This window comes from Panicum hallii, chromosome 9, assembly GCF_002211085.1.
Source record: "Panicum hallii strain FIL2 chromosome 9, PHallii_v3.1, whole genome shotgun sequence".
Taxonomy (NCBI): domain Eukaryota; kingdom Viridiplantae; phylum Streptophyta; class Magnoliopsida; order Poales; family Poaceae; genus Panicum; species Panicum hallii.
In genome coordinates, this window is record NC_038050.1 from 2,352,451 (window position 1) to 2,371,714 (window position 19,264).

The window sequence follows — 19,264 nt, forward strand, 5'->3', positions numbered from 1 at the left end:
CCAAGAATTTTATGGCTCGGCAGAGACATCCAAAAATTTAGGAAAAATATCTTAAAATCATCATTTGAAATCTAATATTTGAATAAAATCTTTGGGGGCACATTCACTTAGCAGAATTTGAACTTGCTTCACAACTTACACATAAATCACACAAGAAAATGGATGCTCATGAGGTAATTAAGTGCATATGATGCTCCTTGATGCTTGGATGATGCTCATGATGATATCTTAAATTTTTATCTTGTGCTTTTACATTTCGGGTCGTGACAGTAACAGTCCATGCGACGCCTACCGTACGCCATTTCCGCTCTGCGAATAGCGCATGCTTGTCCCGTGGCAGACTTGCCGCCTGAACCGATGAGGTGGAGAAGCAGGGGTTCCATCGGTGGCGATCGAGGCAAGAGAGCTTCGGATCACGCATCTCGTCGGGCATCGTTCGCTGTGTTACTGGACTTCATCGTCCTCCAGCAGAATCGAAATCAGCATGCGGGAAACCCAACCATTCACAGACATGGTCGCTACAATTTCAGGCATCATTGTTCCAATTTTGGTTCTCCTTTTTCTGAGACAAAATTGCTCTTATTTTCCACACACACGCGTACAAGTCTTTCTTCATGGTGGCATGGCTGATCGTTCCGACATGGTGATCGTTCCGACACACAGAGCACACAAGAACACATGGTGGCACGGCTGCAACTCACGACACGCTACCAAGAAGACACGACAGGGACGACACAGATGCGCGAACACGCCAACGTACTTGGCCACGTAGGAGTACCATCTATCACGGCAGCTGACGAGGAGTCTGCGTGCGGCAGCGTGCTTCCTCGCCTCGCCGTCCCGTGAGAGCTCTCAGAAGGACACCTCCTCCCTGGCCGCCGGCTCCTCCCTCGCCTGCAGCGGGGCGGCGGCTCTGGCCTCCGTCTTGCAGCACTTGCTCCCGTGCCCGTCGTCCGCCACCTTGCGCGCGACGATGACGGAGTTGATCACCTCGTCGTCGGGGTGGTACACGGCGAGCACGTCGAACCCGCCGCGCCCGATGTCCTCGGGGTCCACGACGGGGTACAGGAACCCGCGCGCCCCGTGCGCGCTCCGCACCACGAGCGCCGCACCGGGGGCCATGTGCCGGCCAAGGTGCGCCACCACCCTCGCCTTATCCTCGGCCGCCACCCCCACGAGCGCGGCCAGGAACACCACGTCGTACTCCGCGAGCTCCTCCGTCAGGTCCGCGACGTCGGCCGTGCGGAACGACATGCGCGCGGACAGGCCCGCGTCGGCGCGCACCAGCTTCCTGGCGCGCTCGTTGGCGGCGGCGCACCGGTCGTAGTTGTCGAACAGCGCGCCGGGGAGGTGGCGCGCGGCGAGCACGAGCGAGCTGAAGGGCAGCGGGCCGGAGCCGACGAAGGCGACGCGGGCGGGGGCGATGCCGGGCACGTGGCGCGCCAGGAGGTCGTTCTCCAGGCGGCTCAGGTCGATGTAGTTGCGGTAGTAGGGGAAGCGGTGGAGGTGGTCGAGCGGGTTGTCGAAGGCGGCGAGCGCGTCTGCGTGGTGCGCCTCCAGCTGGCCCTCGGCGTCGGAGCAGAGGCGGATGAGCTCCTCCCGCATCTTCCGCGCGTCGGGGCCGAGCCGGGACACGTCCACGGGGCTCGTCGGGACGCAGGCCGCGACGAGGGCGGTGAAGAGCGCGTCGACGGCGGGCGACGGGCTCAGCGACGGCAGCTTGGCGATGGCGGCGTGCAGGCCCGAGATCTTCTCCACCAGGGCGGCCACCTCGTGGTTCTGGGCCTCCATGGCGGTCGGTCGGTCGCTTGCGATTTGCGGAGTTGGTGAGCTCGGGAGGCTAGCAGGTCGCGATGCGATGGAGGCGAAGAGCCGAAGGCGATCGAAATGGACTGAGCTGCTCGATGGGCTCTGGATGGCGCAGTCGATCGGCGTGCATAAAGACCTGGCGCCGGGACGCACGGCCGGCCGTTTGCATGCAGCGTGGCCGGTGGCAGGTGGGGAAGACGACGACGCTTCGTGTCGGTGGAGCTGCGAAGGCGAGCATGCTGCACGGCGTCCGCTGCCGGTGGCCTGTTTCGTGCTTCTATTTTGTATGCATGGTCCTACTGCTTGTTTTATTCTATTTTCGGGATACCAGCTTGATCGTTTCCAGAACGGGACAATTCGTATTAGTCAATGTCGCTCGTCAAATCTATCGATTGGTCAGGTAGCCGGATCAACTCTGTAATACTAAAAGAAAACAGGACTCAGGATGACCTCGGTTCGAAAATATTCATTCGCCCTCAAATAAAGAAAGGTGGGCCGAAGGAAGCTTGGATGCTAACTGGGCCGCGAAATCTGACCCGATCGCGGATTCGGATGGATGGGATGGGGGCCCTGTTGCCTGCCGGGCATGGCATGTGCTCTGCGCCTGCACCATCTCAAAAAGATTTCTGGCAAGCTGCAGTCGACAGCGACGCGTCACCTCTCTTCCTTGCTTGGCCGCTTCCGTCCCTTCCCTGGCTGCTTGCCCTTGACCGCTCAACACTCAGCGCCTGCGGACGACGACGATTGACGCGGTCAGCGAGTACTACAGTGCACGAGCGCTACTGCTAGCTACACCCCAGCTCAAATCGCAAGCCTGTACTTGGATCTTGGTAGGATCAAAATGCGCATCCTCCCCAAGCGTGCACGCATTCTGGAGCCATTGCCAATCTAAGATCTCTCACAGTTCGTCGACGCTGCTGGACCAAGAAAACCTAACCTACCGACTCGAATTTGCTGATGATCCTGCCTGTCCCTGTCCAGTTTTAACACAATGGCACAGAAACTTTCCCAGCGTCCCCACATTAATTTCGACAAACACGCTATCAACCAGTACAAGTTTACTCCTTACTTTCCCATACACCACCAGACAAAGCACGCGAGATTAGGATTATTGTTAGACAAATCGGGCATCTAATTGCTGCGGCCAAACATCCAACAGCAATTTGCACAACAGCTCATGCTTTTCCTTGTACCAGCTTCAAGCACCCACATCCATCAACGGCGCACAGAGCTGCTGCCCTAAATCTGAATTCTGCCCATTCCACCTTTCGGTGCGCCACTGACACTCATCAAAGGTGAAAAAAAAGGTGATAAGAAAAAAAAACACAGCCCATAACCACAAGGAGAAGTGAATCTACCATATAGGAAAAGGAGGTAGGCCACCATAAGGGCAACGCATCACCACCACATGCCATGCTTCTCTTCAGAAGCCTTCCTGGCAGTAACAAGGAAGAAAAAAAGAGAGAGAAGAAGCTCAACAGAGAGAAACTACTACAAACCAGCACAAAACAACCTCATTGATCTAGGGCTACGAGAAAACTGATGCTTGCAGACGGTGCACTACACTCGAATGGTGGTTACGCTTTCGCAGTTACTGGCAGTTGGAGCTCCTCCCGGGGCCTCCATAGTAGAAGTAGGTGCCCCAGTCGCCATTGTTGCTGTTCTGCACGTCGTAGCAGTTGGACTGCTCAGTGAAGGTGCCCAGCCCCTTGGGGGCCTTGAGGTTGTTGGTGCTGTCCACCACCTGGATGTTCTTGAAGTAGCTCGCCTTGCTGAACCCTTCCTCCGGGAAGTGCCCGCTGCCCATCTGCGTTGATGTGTGCACGCCGTCAGGCTGCGAGTTCACCACCTCCCCGCCCCACTCGATCATCGACGCGCTGTCCGCCAGGTACGAGAAGAGGAACGATGGCCAGTAGCCCAGCACGTAGTCCTTGCCGAACTGCATCCACCAGTTGCCCTCCTTCGGGTCCTGCACAGATATAATGTGCACATATACGGAAGAGATTAATATAGCAGGCACACATTGGAAAAGTAATTTACCAGTGTAAAAAGACATCATTCACATTGACATAGCTAGGTTTCACCGTTTCAGTATCAGTGAATAGTAAAACTGTTGGGCATACACTAGGTGGATGCATTCATGTTCTTCTAGCACGCAAATCATGCACTCATTACCCATGCTCAATGGAAATGAACAACGCTGCACTTTCTATCTCACACTCAGAATACCACTAGCTTGTTGAGGTGAAAAGTTAGTAATGGTCGTTTCTTTTGAAAAATCAAAAGTTGAGTAATCATTAGCGATAAGAAAGAAAGGTTTGTTGAGAAAAGGAGTATGATAACCACAGGGTGAGGAGGAAACCAATTTTCAAAGCCCCAGGGGTACGGGTTCACCAGTCAAGGAGGAGCACGAGTAAGAGCATAACAGCAAGTGGGCTAAAGATTCTCTGCATGTCTCTGATAATTCTCAACGTACTAGGCATGACATGTGGTGAGTTACTAGTTTAATTACTTGCTCACCTTCCAGATCAGTATACTGATATCATATTGGGAGCCAGAGTAGCTTGAGGTCGGGAAGATGCTGGCACCCATGGCAATCTCGCTGTTAATCTGAACGAACCCGGAGCACAACATGTTGTAGCACCCTGTTGCTTGGTACGCATCACTCTGCAGAACATCAGATAGCAAAAATAATCAGGTATCAACAATTAAGGAAACAAAATGGCAAGCGCTAGTGCAAATATTTTTCAAGAATGTTCTTATAGTAATGTTCAAAACTTACGGTCCAGTAGGTGAACAGCCTTGTGTTGTTGTCCCCATACAGGTCCGGACTAACCTGATGCAACAAAGCAACACACAAGTGTTTCAGAGCTCGTGATAAGAGGCACTGCACTGCAGCAGGGCTCCCAACCGCGAAAACGGTGCTGCATTTACTCGATACTGATTATGAATGTGAAGCTCATGGGCTGTGGGTCTTTCTTTCTCTACCTGCCATCCAGCCTCGATGCTGTTAAGATCCTCCCCAAATGACCCCCCCAAGATCCAGAGCTGGGACAAGCTGAACTCGTTAGGCTGCTCGATCTTGGGCTCCCAGACATTGATGGTTGCCTTGGCGCCGTAGTACTTGTCGCCTTGAACGTACGCTATGGCATGCTGCGATTGTCAACAAGAGTTATGAGCATCACGGTACATCAGCACACCTATATACCTCCTTCCACATTATGTCCTCAACAACATGGGTGATACGAGCAGGTACCTGATGGCCACCCTCATTGAGCATGGTGGGATTGACCGACATTGGGTTCGCGGTGGTGTGTCGCTTCCTACCGTACCTCCGCATTGAGCTTGCCCTGAGCAGGTCGTCCTTCTTCGTTCTCCTGATGGGGACGGTGCCTTCCGGACACCTGCCATTCTGATGCCAGAGCTGAACCTTAGGCTTCTCGCCACTGCTGGTGGAGGCCACATTGGTCTTGGATTCGTCATACAGGCCTTCGGGGTGATAGTTCGGTCTCATCTGCGAAGCACAAATGCGTTAACTGAAACAACCCAACAAGATACTGGTTTCGGTTACTGCAAGCGAAGCACTGGAATTTACCTGGATAGTGTGGTTCTTGAGGTAAGGATGATCAAACGCTGGCTGGTGGGAGATGTGCACGCAATCTATGATGTCCCCATCTGGGCTCTGCTCGATTTGAAATTTGCAAACAGCTGAATTAGATGGGTATGAACTGGAGCAAAACACTTTAGCAAGAGGATTATTTTGACAATCCCAGAAAAGAAAATGCCAAAGTCAAGCTAGAAACAACTCCAAACAAGAACAAGCACAAAGTGTGGAGAAAAGAGTGAATAGCCCGAAAGCGAATTCCCCTCAAGCGCCACCGCACCGCAAAAGAAGCCCGAAAAGCCAGCTTTTATTGAATCCGAGTACAGCTTCAACGACTAGCAAAGAAATACACCTATCGTGTCGCTTGTGCTTGCTCAAATGCTCCCAAATGCAGCTAAAAAGACGCTAGTTTCCTTGGAAATTCACCTGATGGGGGAAAGATTTTTTCCCCCAAGCAAGCAATTCAAATCTACAGAGAGCAACAGCGAAACAGCAGGCTTGACACAGCTCCGGGGTGAAAAAAGAAACAAACCAAACTTGACCCACCTCGATGCTCTTCACGGCCGGCTTGTTGAACCGCTTGAGGTGGCGGTGCAGCCTCGCCGCCGGCGACCTCGCGGCCGCGGCGGCAGCACACGACAAGCAGATCACCGCCACGAGCAGGCACGCGACCCCCCGCGTGGTGTCCATGGGCGGCGCGCCCCTTCACACCTCCACCGCTGCTGCTCCTCCTCCCTTCCTTCCTCTCCTCCTCTCCTCCGACGCCCTCCGCCGCCGCCGGCGACCTTGCAGCACGGCAAGGCCCTCCCCTCTTACCCAGAGAGCCCCCTCGCCGGCCGCCGCGCGGCTGCCACCACGGACCGAATCGAGAATTTTGAAACAATGCGGGGGCGTGGTGGGATTGGGAGTGGGAGTAAATGGCTCGTCGTCTTGGGCGGCTCGTCGTCTCGGTTGGGAGCGGAGCGTCGTCCACTACCGCTTGCAAACAAGTGGGCAGTGAGGAGCACTCTCGCTGCTACTTTTGCCATTTCCGAGCCCGTGCTTCTGGACCAAAATGCCCCTCTATGATTCAGAAATTATTAGAGACACCCGGCGTGCAACCTCGAACCGGGACCGTACCCACTGATTCGCGGGCCACATGATGGCATCGAAGGTTTTTTCTTTTAATCCATTGATGGTGGAATCTGCTCCATGCTGCTAATGAAAGTTTCTCAATAGCCAGCGTTAGGATTTAAGGCGGAAGGGACCTAGTATAACATCAAAACTTTTGTACTACAAGAAAGATTTTTACTAGCAATATCAAGTTATGAGACCAAAATTCACGGATGCTTAAAAAGTCAACTTGTGTGCTCGCTTCTCACTTCATCGGCATGGCCATTCGAACTTTGGCTACTTTACAAACCGACCAATCCAAACGACGGCTCTACTAGGTTTCATGTGCGGACAGGCATTCTAAAATAACGGTCGCAGGCGGTTGACTGCCGTTCATGCCCTTGCGTACGCTTAAAACGGCCTCCTCCTCCGTTTCCCCTTCCCGGGGGCGTGTGGTTGGTAGCAAGTTTCTTCTTTATCCGGGCTCGCCGTCGGTCCCACCTGCCAGCTTCGCCCACGCGGCACCACCTCGGGCCCGCCGCGGCAACGCCCGTCGGCTTCCCCCCAGGCTCGCCTCGCCCACCCGGCCCGACCCGACGCAGCGATCGAGCGCGGGCGGCGTCCTGATGGTTGCTGGCGGCTGGCGCGCCGCGCGCGAGGCGAGCGTGCGCATCGGATCCGGGCGCGACCGCGCGATCTTTCCCCGCCCCGGGCGCACGCACGCAAGGAAAGGCCTTTGCTTAGCAAAGCGATTAGCCCGTGGCGCTTTACAAAAGCAGCCGCGTCGCGGCCCGTGCTTAGCCTACTGTTTTTTTACTCTCGTGATGATGGTTTTACCGCACGCAAAAAGCCAAAGGGCATTGCCGCAGGGCTGTGAATTTACCCTCTAGATTAGTGGCATTTCGTACTGCCAGTACACTCGAACTATTTAACTGCGCTATCGCTCGGATGTTTTCACTTTGGCACGGGTACGGCGCGGCAAGCTCTGGTAAAAACCCTGCCACGGGGCTGGTTGGCTGTAGGAGTAGGAACAACACATGGTCAATCGCCATGACCGGGTCCGCGTACGGCCGGGATTGACCGGATCTACAGCCTTGGCATTTGGTAACGGGAAAGAAAACAGTCTTGGGCCTCTTGGTAACGGGTAAAAATAGTCCCGATCCTGTTGGGCACAGTGGCTGTGCCAGATTTATACGTGCGGTCCTCCTCTCCTCTCCTCTCCCTGCATTAGGAGGAGGAGGAGCTGGCTGGGACAAACCTGGATGTTTCAGGTCAGCAGAGCCGGCGCAGTAACATGGGGGGCCAGGCAAGGACCAGGGCCCAGAAGGGGAGCACCACTGGGATGGGAGCAGTGAAATGATCTTTTTTTTACTGGGATAAAACTTGACAGTGACTTCTTGTTACGCGTTCCAATTTATTATTATTTACCGTCGAACTAATGACCAGCCACTTACTAGCTAGGATTATTAGTGGTATTTGGGATGCTGTATTTGCTTCACAAACAAGACTGAAGCGCACGGCCGCCGCGGCAAACAGAGGGAATCCATCCTGACGAGAAAGCCGTCGCTTTTGCTCATGCGCAAACACTCGAAAGACACCTTTCTCTCCTTCCTTTCATACTTGCATTATCATTCCCGAGCTAGAAAAAGGCGGTTCGTGAAGGCCAGCGAGCGAGATGGGATGCTCTTCTCTTCTGTATAGAAATGGTCACTTCCCATCTACAAGAACCGAATCATGCCTTGTCCTATCTCACTCACTACTAGCCACCACCACCGCACAAGACTCGCAGCTTGTGTGGAGCTCACTTCGCTAGTTGTACACGTACTGTACTTGTACAAGCAAAAGGCAAATGGATAGGACATGGGAGATGGGCTTTGGAACTATCGTTTCACATGAGAGGAAAAAAAAATCAAAATGCAGAATTCTGAGCGTGACGTTGGTAACGCCAGGGGCACGGACAAGACAGCGTACAGATGCTGCAGGTAAGGAACTCGCACCACGTCAGCTACTGATCTGAGCCACGGGCACGCACAATTCAAGGCCGTTATCACATGCTCTGCTGTCAGTGGAAGAGGAGCAAAGCTGGCAGGTTTGTCCACTTATGCTAAAGCAGGTAGTAGCGCACACAAGAAGGGCTAACCCTTTTTCAAGTTTTCCCACCATAACGCTCCAGATCAAACTTGTTCCCCCAACACATAATTGAGGCAGCATGCTCTTACTCTATTGGAATTTTTTCACTCCCTCCTTCCAAAAGGAAAAGGAATGCGACTCTCGTTTCTTCTGAGTCAAACAGTTTTAAATTTAACTAAATTTATATAAAATACTATTAATATTTATATTATAAAATAAATATCATTATATTGATCACGTAATATATTTTCATGCTAAGTCTATTTGGAGATACAAATGTTACTAATTTTTTTATATAAATTTGGTCAAATTTAAAATTATTTGATTTTTCGGGAAGTGAGAGTTGCATTTTTTTTGGGACGGAGCGAGGTTATAAAAGATTCTATTGGATTGGAGGTATGACTCAGACAGTAACCAGCCATGCTTCAAGGGTCGACACTTCTTGATAGTTTGCTGCCCAGCTGCACTACACTATGCAAATCCTGACTGAGATGCACGCGTATGGCACACAAATCACTCTCAGGTTTGATTTACACAAATCAACTTCATCTTCGTGGGTATTTATTACGACCTTATCTTCGTGCGTATGCAAGCATTCTTGAAAGAAACTAATCACCCACCAACCGTATAAACCAAGGCCATCTGGTCTACTGCCACAGCTTAAAAGCATGCACCTTCTACCATAACGGTGGTCTAGGTAGGCTCTGCTAGTTTCAGAGCTGCTTTCCAGCGTGTGCGTGTCTGCAGAACAGAATGATGGCCCGTGCCTTGTACGAGGCACCGGCATAAGCATGATTGGCGGTGGGTGGGGTCATGCATGCACACTCCTCTACCAAAGTGTGTTTTGTGCATGTACTGTGTCTAGAAAAAAGTTAACCTGCAGGTAGAGTAAGGGAGCAGACACTCCCGTACCAAAGGACGACCTGAACTCGACACACGGGCTGGTGAGCGATCCGCCTATACGTACGGCTTATACCTGCCTGCCTACCTGGGGCCGTATAGGTGCGCGTCACCACCTGAACTTGAAAGCTCTACTGAACACAATGCTAAGCCCACTTTGGGAATTCTTGCGTTCCAGAACGGCTTGAAAGGTTTACTCTAGTAATCGAAACCCAAGGTTCAACAAAGATACGTATAACCCGGCCCGTTAATTGGAGAATATAATGCCACAACAAAAGAAAATGTGAGATAAGAGTGGTCAATGAGGCATTATAACAGACTACCAGGTAGGTCCCACTCTTCACTGCATCACGAACTGTGAAAGAAGCTAGCAAAGGCCACAAGGCACGGAACGGCAGCACGTACGTGCCACTATTACCTCGCTTGCCCGTGAAGCAAGAAGTTGACGAGGCTAGGAGGCTACCTAGCAGCCAAGCTACTTCATCAGTGTTCTTCTCTAGGTTATCCAAGCAGGGATTAATGGTGCATCCAGTAAGTTGGTACTACTCCATCCATGCCCCCCTTTTTCCATGGTGGTGAGCAGAGCACGGGCCCATGGGGCACCACGTGTTCACGGTTCGTGAGGCCACTCATTTGCCAAGGTTGCCCACACAGCCACACACTCGCAGATCACAACTGGGGCCTAATCCATGGGAGCAGCAAGTTAGAAATGTGAGAGCTACATTTCAGCTGTAGCAAACGGTTGGTTTGGCAAGAGGAAATCAGAGAAGAATCGTCATCTGACGAACCTTCTTGGAGTCTGGAGTATAGTCATCAAACTTCCTCTTTTGGGTGTGACCAAGGAGAAAATAACAGGGGTATCCGATGGGAGTAAATTAATCTGGCAGAGGAAATAAATTACTTGTAAGATTCATTGACCATGATATATAATTGGAACTGTATAAAGGGATGAAACATTTTCACTGTACCGGAACAGAAGCTCAGAAAGAAAGCACATGCGATTGAATAGGATAAGGTCCCCCATTTGTCTCCATCCATCCCGGCTGGCGGCTGCACCGCCTTGGTCCTTGTGACCTTTCCCATGCATACAAGTTCCTGACAAGGGGAGGCAGAATTTCCGTAAAGCCTCCTCCAAAGGTACGAGCTACTACCTACTCTAAACACTTCTAAACACTCTAAGAGACAACCCTTTCAATAATCTAACTCTAAGCACATAACTCGTAACATAAATGACTCTACATGTCATTCCTTTATTCATGTATCATACTATCTCTTATAGCTCTTCACTTTTGGCACTGTTTATCGACTAAAAAAATTCTATGACCTGGCTAAGAGCCAGCCTTTGGAGGAGGCCTAACAACAGCAACAACCAAGCAGGTCACTAAACTACATGAAAATTTGATTTGAGAAACACAGATGATGACAAACAAAAATTCTAAGATTTTCCGCTTGTCACCAAAAACATAGAATTACTGAGGTAAAGGCTTCGAGTTCTACAATCATATCATCCACTTTCTTACCAACATCGATGGAGACAGGATAAGGAGTAACGGATCGTAGTTGAGCAAGCCTTTACTTAGAAATAGACATGGCAGCGAGTACAGCTGTAAGCTATCACACTCGAAAGGTCAAACTAGCATAGCTGAAAATGAGAAGATGAGAGATCTATTCCTTTTACTGTCCTGCACGAGAGTCGGGGTTCCTAACCAACTCCTAAACACTATTGTACTTGCAAAGGAACAACTGTTCTTCATACTTGAGATGATGTCACTCATCCAGCAGCAACAGTGAGAATGTGGGATATTATCATTTCCAGACAGGAAGGAAATCTTCTTCAAGTCAATTATGGAATAGATGAATGGTATTTCTACTTTCATGTACCTGTGACATTTATGACTACTGCTTTGAAAACGAACAATATTCAATTCAGTAATGAAAGATTGACAGTCTAACCAGTTTCCTCTCAGTTTTTTTTTCTGTAGTCTCCGACCTATGGACTTATTAACAATTAGGTCCCTCAGAATGCAAGGTTCCTGAAAACTAGGAGATAGAAGAGCGACTGGTTTAACACCTAGGAGGCTAGGACTGCATCTTCGTGTTCAATCTTTGCAACTGAAGCCCTAATTTTTCTCTATTTCAGATCCTTATTCCTGTACAACCTAACACAAATGAAATTTAGAGATGGATGGAGAATCTATAATCTTAAAATTTCCAACCCCAAAGTTTTAAAACAAATGAAAGGCCCCTGTTGGCATGGTGAAGGGATTCAGCTGAAAGGATGGCCGCTATGATAATTATAACTTCTTTTGAGTAAATGCTTTTAACTTCTCACTGAGTGCTATCCTCACCAAGATGAGTTACAAAGATTTTTTTCTATTATAAGGAATAAAGATTAACTTTAAGCACGAACAAGATACTCTGAAAATAACCTTGCTGAGTGAGCCCAAGTGATTTGATTGCTCTCATCGAAAGAAATCATGATCATTTGGTGGTACTCGACATGCTTGATCCTTGACTATGCGGCCAAGAACAAGTAGGAAGTCAAGCATTAGAACTCAGTGAGGATATTATGCCCCAAAAGTTCAAGCAGGCCGACCGAGCTAGACATCACTTATCATTATTATTAAGGCAGGAGGCAGCAGCGCAATCATGCAGTGTGCACAACAGTTTTGAGTCTTGTTAGTGTTTCTTATCATCATATCCCTCATTTTTTATTCAATAATTTCCAGAATAGCGTACATCTCTTGTACAAGCTCACACTGTGTCTCGCTGTTAGCAAATAGCAGTCAAAAGCCAAAAAAAAACCCTCAAGCAGCTACCATCATCAGGTCAATAGATCAATTCCGTGGGTGCTAATTTTCTATTTGCATCAGAAATTTAGAGTAGGCAGAAGGAACCGATTCTGAGAGGTCAAATTAGAACATTACTGTCTACTGTTCTACACAGCAATCCAAATTACAGAAGTAGCTAGCTCCAATAACAGCAAATGGAACGATTAAGAATAAAACATTGCATAGTGCAATTCAACATATGACATCCTAAATTTGACGAAGATGCAAGTCATACTTATAACTTAAAGTTATTATAGTCCTCTTCAACTCGAAATCTGGCGCCTACAGCGATTATTAGATACCCAAAAAAACCTAAGGTCCATCTCTCTACAAAAGTCATTTTGCTAAGTTCTAGTGACCTCATGACACGAAAATTTTATCAGAATCGAGCATTCAGATCGCTGATCGATGCTGAATATGACTCTATTTGGACGAGTTCTCCAGATCACCCAGACGGCCAGACTCAACATAGTGCACAAAGCCACAAAACCCTGAGCCCACGAACTGGGATCCCAATGGTAGGTCAAGGTAATTAATTTACCACGCGATCAGCTAGTACTTAACACGAAACCGAAAGCTAGCGCAGGGCAGCCGCGTACCTGAATCGACGAGAAGCAGATGGAGCAGAGCGAGGACGCCGTCGGCGGAGGGCCAGCGTCGCCGCATCGCCCGCCCGCCGCTACACCGGTGGGCCGCGGCGCCGGGGTCGAAGGCGGAGGCGGGAAACTCGAGCCCGATCGTGCGCTTCCCGCCTCCGCCTGCCCTGCTGCTCCGCTGCAGCCAGCCAGCGGTTGCTGCTGCTGCGAATCTGTATTTCTGCCGTGATTTTGGAATTTGTCTCTGGAATCCACTGCCGTGATTCCAGCGGTTGCTGGACCGAATTCTTTTGGTGCCATGGTGCCGCCGCGGGCGTATCGTATGCTTTGCGGCACACTGTTTGCGGCTGACGGGTGGATTTGACGGAGATGGAAATTGGATTTGGGAAGAAATTATGCTTTGAGATCATCACAGTTTCCAAAAGAAGCGTCTTACATATATGGCACTATAAACACCCTGCGTCCCTGCCCCTTAATTAACGAATGATACAGCAGTGTAACTTCTTAACTACCAGGGCAGGGCATGCTATTAGTTACACAACAAGCACCAAATAATTCCCAGATACAAACGCAGCACACCACACAACACTTCAGCAATCCACGCTCTCCCGCCAGCTGGTTCGTTTCCACGGCGCACCAGAGCGATCACTATCATTGCCAACTTCACCAAGTCTACTTTCAAACATACCAATAAAAAATAGAAGATTATGCTTCAGCAAGCGTCTTAAAATGTTGCAGAAAAGAGCATACGGGATATACACTCGAATATCTTTCTGTCTTGAAGGATGCTAGAATTTCGCAAATGTCAGCCCATAGCAGGAAAGGGGTTCCTATTCTCTTATCATAACATCCCCATCAAGATTAACAAGGGGGCCTCCAATCTCAGCCTAGCAAGTTGACATGAACAAGATGTGAATTCTACTATTCCAACACTAACTAGGTACTGCTAGCCAGCTCATTCCGATGCAACCATATACTTCTTTGTTCAGAAATACAATGTCTGTCCAATTTCAAGCATTGGACATAGATTAATCCAATAATATCCAGGTTTTGTCAAAAAGGATAATGATACCCTTATATTCATATTCCAAAGTACTTTCTCATGACCATGTTTTAACCGCAAGCTAAATAATGTCAGGGGAACAGTCAAAGCTTGCTTTTGGACAGTGAAATTACACTTACAGAAACGTGGAGCTGATGAACTTGTTCCGCTGATGGCGTAGCTCCGGCTCTTAAAATTGTGAAATTTGATACGAATGGTCTGTTCTACCCATGGGACATGGATGATTGTTGTTTGAAAGCAGTTTGCTTGTGAATGTGCTTTCCCAAACCTGTCAAGAGCTGCAAATGTTATACACGAGTATAATAACTACTGAAAAAAATGGCACAAATAGAGAAACACAATTTTTCCCGACATTTGAAGCTAACCTTGATACCCGAACTGTAATGGCATTGGTAGAGAGAACACAGACAATGCCATTAACCTAACAGGGATCCAAGGGAAACTCGCGAACGCCATTGATCTAGTCCAAATTAGATCGGCCGCAAACGATGTCGACTCCAAATCAGATGCCTGCATACCTGCTTATTGATCCAAACCGGACGGCGGCGCCCGTACACGTCTGTGTAGGAGGCGGAATCCGGATAGCGGCGGTGCGCGCAGGCGGCTATGGCACGGCGCAGTGCAGCGCAGCGTGCGGCACGCGCGGAGGCTTGTCGTGCGGAAGGACGGCATGCGCAGGCTGCCTGCAGTAGGGTAGGGGAGCAGCCGGCGTCCGGCGTCCCAGTCCCAATCAAGCCGTGCGCGCGCAGCCCTCGCGACAGCTAGCGATGAATCCCTTGGCGGGATGAAGATCAGCGTGATCGGCTTAGCGATCTCCCCGGTGACATCCTGCTCCGCATCGTCGGAGACTTGGGTCTGCCCGCCGTCGTCAGAGCGAGCGGCCGAGCGTCCCTTCCCTTCTTCCCGACCTCACGATCGACGTCGCGGACTTGGTGTCTCGTCGTCACAGCAACCTCGTCGAGGACGACGACGGTGGCAATCGGAAGCTGATGCAGGCGTACGCCGGCGCGGCGAGGCGGTTGCTGGCTCCCAGCGCGGAGAGGGCCCTCACCCTCAGGAGCGTGCGCCTCCGCTTCCTCCGATCCTGTTGGAGCCGTCGTACCCTCCTGCACACCATCGGCTGCACGGTCGAGGACATGCTGGTCGCCGAGGAGAGCAGCAACATGGAGCGCCTCGAGTTCGATATATGGACGGAGACCGAGATCGGTGGCGGCGCCAGCAGCAGCACTCAGCAGAAGGCCATGTTCCGACGGCGACTCGTGTCGTTCTTGGATGCTTGCCCCGTGGCGTTCGGATGGCTCACCTTGCAGAACCTATGCTTCGGGCCGTCCGACGTTCCTCGTCTCCTCCGCAGCTGCACCAGGATGCATGCAGCTCCTCTCTTTGAGCCACTGCAAGTTCGGCTGCAGCTCCGTCGTGGAGGTCGACGCGCCGCCGCACTCGTGGCTCGAGGCGTTGGAGATCCGCTTCTGCTGCTTCCGGAGGGTGGAGCTGATCCACGCCCCCAAGCTCAGACGATTTCATTGTGATACTTGGTCCGGTGGCGACCCACCTGTGCATTTTGGACACGTCCCTCGCCGTCGCAACGTAACCCTTGCTTGTAACGTGCATTGAGCAAGGTCTTCCTGTCCAGCGCAGCAGCTGCAAACCTCTCGACGTTGGATCTGGATTTCCGTGATGGGAAGGTACGTTAGTTTAGTGTGCCATGTCGATCACTGTTAATTACCGTGACCTCTATTTTGCAATCTTTTATTTGTTAACACCAAAACTTAAATATCTATCTATTTCGTCTTTATTTTCCCTCTACATGCAGATATGGATTCAACCTGAAGAACCAATAAACCTCCCGTTTGCTAATCCAAGAGACGTGTATCTATACAACATTTTTGCCATATGTCACTTGAATTGGACTCTTTTTGTTCTTGAAGCCGCACCATCATTGAAGAACCTTTATATCATGGTAAGTTATTACACCATGCATCCTTTGTTCTTCCAATCCATCTCTATTTTGTAGTAGTAGTTTGTCTATAAATTTGGTTTATTTCTTTATCAATAATCAACATATTTAACCATTGTGAATTATATGTACTAGTTTAGCAACCCATGCTCATATACCGCGAGAAATTTTAAGAGACCTAAGTACTCGCATGCTTATGGTTTTTTTTTTCTTATCTCATTTCATCATTTTCTAACAAAATACATATATGTACTTTGTAACTTTTATCCAGCTAGCTGTGTAATAGACTTATTACCAAGTACTCTATATTATTTTTCGGTCGTATTCATAGTTTCCTCTCTTTTTATTGTGCTTTGGGTGTCTCTGACATGTGTTTCGATACTTTAGATCGTTTGTGTCTGCTCTCGTTGTAGCCCATCTTCCGTGACTTCATAAATCCAGATTCTTATCTCCCAATGTTGATCTTGTTACCTATTGCAAACTGTAGGACATATATTTTTCCCTCGAATATTAAAAAAATATCAGCAAGTTGATGATGTGGCATAGAATTTAATGCCATGAAACTCTCCCTAAGTCGCCAACCGGTACTGCTAAGTCCCAGCGGCTATCATTTGTGACAATTAGTGATTATAATTAAATCTACAAAATGGATAGTCTTGAGTTGATGCCGTCGCCGGCAGCGTCACCGCAGTGTACTAGATGTTCCTGCACGTATGCCTTCACCCGCTCATGGAGGTGCTGGGAGACGGCGCGGTGGATTCACCGATCGATCGACGAGGTGCACACCGGCCGACCCCGATCGGACCTGTTTGTCTGGACGGCGTTCGACGACGGCAAATAAGGCGCGCGGAAAAAGCTGCAGCAGACGCTCGGCTCGGAAGAATCGGCTTTTCCAGACGTTATGAAATCAGGCTTGATTTTATTTTGAGAAGCAACATATATATACAATTTGAGAATTGAGACCAAATACACGATTGAAGTCAAAATATACATGTTGGAAAATTGGTGTCAAAGGTTTATGGAGCATCTAGTGTTCTGTTGTCTGTGGCATCGCAAAGCATTCTGCCAGCATGTTCAAGAATTAAAGAAACTAGTAAAATTTGATGAGAACAAGCATCTAGGCCTGAAAGAGACAAGCCACGGCAACACTACAATTAATTACTGCAATGTCTGTGACTTGGGAATAGATGGCCACTGCACCAACAGCAAAAGAAAAGGGAGATGAGCTGCCTGCGTTGAAATCAGGACTTGCCATACATCCACAGATTTGGCTTCACTGACCAATCAGGCTTGATTTTATTGTGGAATATGAGACCTTTACTCCTGATGAAAACATAGGAAGCATTAGCTTTGCAAACAGGGCAAAAAAAAAATCCAAAGAATTAGCTTCACAAGGGAAAATTCCACACAACATCGATCTCTAGCATATTTAGATGAGAAAAAAATGACTTGGACATGGTCGACTTACCAGTAGCCGTGGTGGCAACAGGTAAAACTATGATGGATGAGCATGTAAGGGCTTGCCGGAGGTCTATTCCAGCATGAAATGTCTCCATCCATAGCTGGAGACCAGGTGCCAGTACCTATATGGTACTGTTCAGTACTCCTTGGCAAAGGACGTCCTCCCCTCAGTGGATTGTTCTAGTCACTCTATACCTGCAGGTGATAGAGTTAGCCACAACAGAAGGGAGCCCCTTGTTCTGTGATGCATACAGGGGCCGTTGCCCAAGGAACAGAGCATGCTCTCCAATGTTGGTTATGGGAACGACCCTTCCACTGATGAGGTCGGCGACTCTGTAAACAACCAGGTCTGTAGGTTTGGCATCATTGAAGCCAACAAGCATGAGCTCCGAGCCGCATTCGACCAGGTGGACTGCGCCTAGAGTTGCAACCAGCGGGCAGTGGGCGATGATCCTCGGTGGCAGAAGAGACCGACCCTCTGCGGCATCCGGATCAATTTGCCAGATGCACACGCTGTTCCTTTGAGGAGACTTGGGCGTCACCGCGTACAGGTTGCCATGGAAAGACACCATTGGTCCTAGCAGACGCGGGAGCCTGCCGGCCAAGAGAGTCCACCGCTGGTCGCCGGTGGTGGCGTGTGCCACAAGCAGTTTGATTTCGAGCGCCAGCACGACGGTGATGGCCCCGGCGGCGGCGGGGCCAACGGTGACGGCGGCGCTGACTCCCGAGAGGAAGCCGCGGAGCGTGCAGAGCTTGCGATCCTCGGTCATGTTGCCGTAGTGCTCCATCTGGGGCAGGAGGGACGAGAGCGGCGGGAGCTCGGCGACGTCGCCGGTGAAGGGGTGCAGGAGGCGGACGGCGGTGTACCCCGGGTCGCGGTGCCGCAGCAGCAGGAGGAGGCCGTCGGTGCAGCCGAGGAGGACGTGGTCGTGGAAGAGCGGGAGGTGGAGGCGGGCGAGCGCGCCCGTGGAGAGGTTGAGGAAGCGCACGTGCCCGCCGAACGCGGGGTGGCCGGGGTAGAGGCCGTGGCCCTCGGGCAGCATCATCCAGCGGCGCGGGTGGAAGCGCGGGTCGAGGAGGCCCCGGCCGCCGGGGCGGGCGGCGCTCCGGCTCCAGTGGGCGCAGACGGCGCGGAAGCGGACGTAGTCCATCAGGTCGCCGGAGAGCACCCGCCACCCGATCAGCTGCACCAGATCCTCCGGCAGCGATGCCCACGGCGCGCCCGCGCCGCAAGGGGCCGTGGCGACCCGGGCGCGCTTCGGACTCGGCAGCGGCGGCGACATCCCAGATGGATCGTCTGGTGCCGTCGAATCCGACCGCGCAGACAACCAACTCAGCCTCTTTTCCTCTCGATCCCGATCTTGTAGAGGAGCAGGACGATCCTAGAGATTGGACTCAGTGGATTTGGTTTGGGGATGGATCGTCGAGTCCAGGGTTTAACAAGGAAGTAAATAAAAAAAAAAGAAGTCGGAGTGGGAAAACAGGGGCATTCCGAGAATTGAACTCGGGACCTCTCGCACCCTAAGCGAGAATCATACCACTAGACCAAATGCCCGTTGATGGTTGCTGGTTTCCTGTGGTTTTATTACTTCTTAGCTGCGTCCATCTTAGGATTGTTATGACAGGATAGAGACATGGCTGCACAAAGAATGGACGGTAATGAGCGTCTTGCTTCTCATCTCTCTCTCTCTACCGCTGCTCATTTCCCATTTGCCAAACAACACTCTTACAATAAGAAAATGACATGAGCAGCCGCTCGTGTCGCTCCTGAGGGGCAAACCCCGAGCGAGCCGCCGCCGCCCCTGGTCCCTCCACCTCGTC

The 19,264-nt window shown here is 50.6% G+C and overlaps 3 protein-coding genes, 1 long non-coding RNA gene and 1 other non-coding gene across 5 annotated transcripts; all 5 read right to left on the minus strand.

The window, feature by feature from the left end:
* Positions 1-512: 512 nt before the first annotated feature.
* On the minus strand, positions 513-2,010 carry LOC112876381 (nicotianamine synthase 2-like). Its single transcript, XM_025940478.1, has one exon. It carries the CDS (start codon positions 1,789-1,791, stop codon positions 853-855), a length of 939 nt encoding a protein of 312 aa, XP_025796263.1. The 5' UTR covers positions 1,792-2,010; the 3' UTR covers positions 513-852.
* A 1,095-nt stretch (positions 2,011-3,105) lies between these two features.
* LOC112877014 lies at positions 3,106-6,417 on the minus strand. The gene is made up of 7 exons (XM_025941210.1): positions 5,960-6,417; positions 5,405-5,491; positions 5,066-5,323; positions 4,798-4,962; positions 4,592-4,645; positions 4,330-4,476; positions 3,106-3,778 (listed from the first exon to the last, which is right to left on the minus strand). The coding sequence occupies exons 1-7, from the start codon at positions 6,101-6,103 to the stop codon at positions 3,401-3,403; spliced, it is 1,233 nt and encodes a 410-aa protein (XP_025796995.1). The 5' UTR covers positions 6,104-6,417; the 3' UTR covers positions 3,106-3,400.
* A 2,479-nt stretch (positions 6,418-8,896) lies between these two features.
* LOC112876468 lies at positions 8,897-13,378 on the minus strand. The gene is made up of 4 exons (XR_003225328.1): positions 12,966-13,378; positions 10,504-10,630; positions 10,324-10,415; positions 8,897-10,217 (listed from the first exon to the last, which is right to left on the minus strand). It is a non-coding gene; the product is annotated as an uncharacterized LOC112876468 (long non-coding RNA).
* Positions 13,379-16,957: 3,579 nt separating this feature from the next.
* On the minus strand, positions 16,958-18,871 carry LOC112877176. Its single transcript, XM_025941392.1, has 2 exons — positions 17,451-18,871; positions 16,958-17,305 (listed from the first exon to the last, which is right to left on the minus strand). The coding sequence occupies exon 1, from the start codon at positions 18,724-18,726 to the stop codon at positions 17,611-17,613; it is 1,116 nt and encodes a 371-aa protein (XP_025797177.1). The 5' UTR covers positions 18,727-18,871; the 3' UTR covers positions 16,958-17,305; positions 17,451-17,610.
* A 55-nt stretch (positions 18,872-18,926) lies between these two features.
* Positions 18,927-18,998, minus strand: TRNAP-AGG. The gene has a single exon. It is a non-coding gene; the product is annotated as a tRNA-Pro (tRNA).
* Between the last annotated feature and the right edge of the window lie 266 nt (positions 18,999-19,264).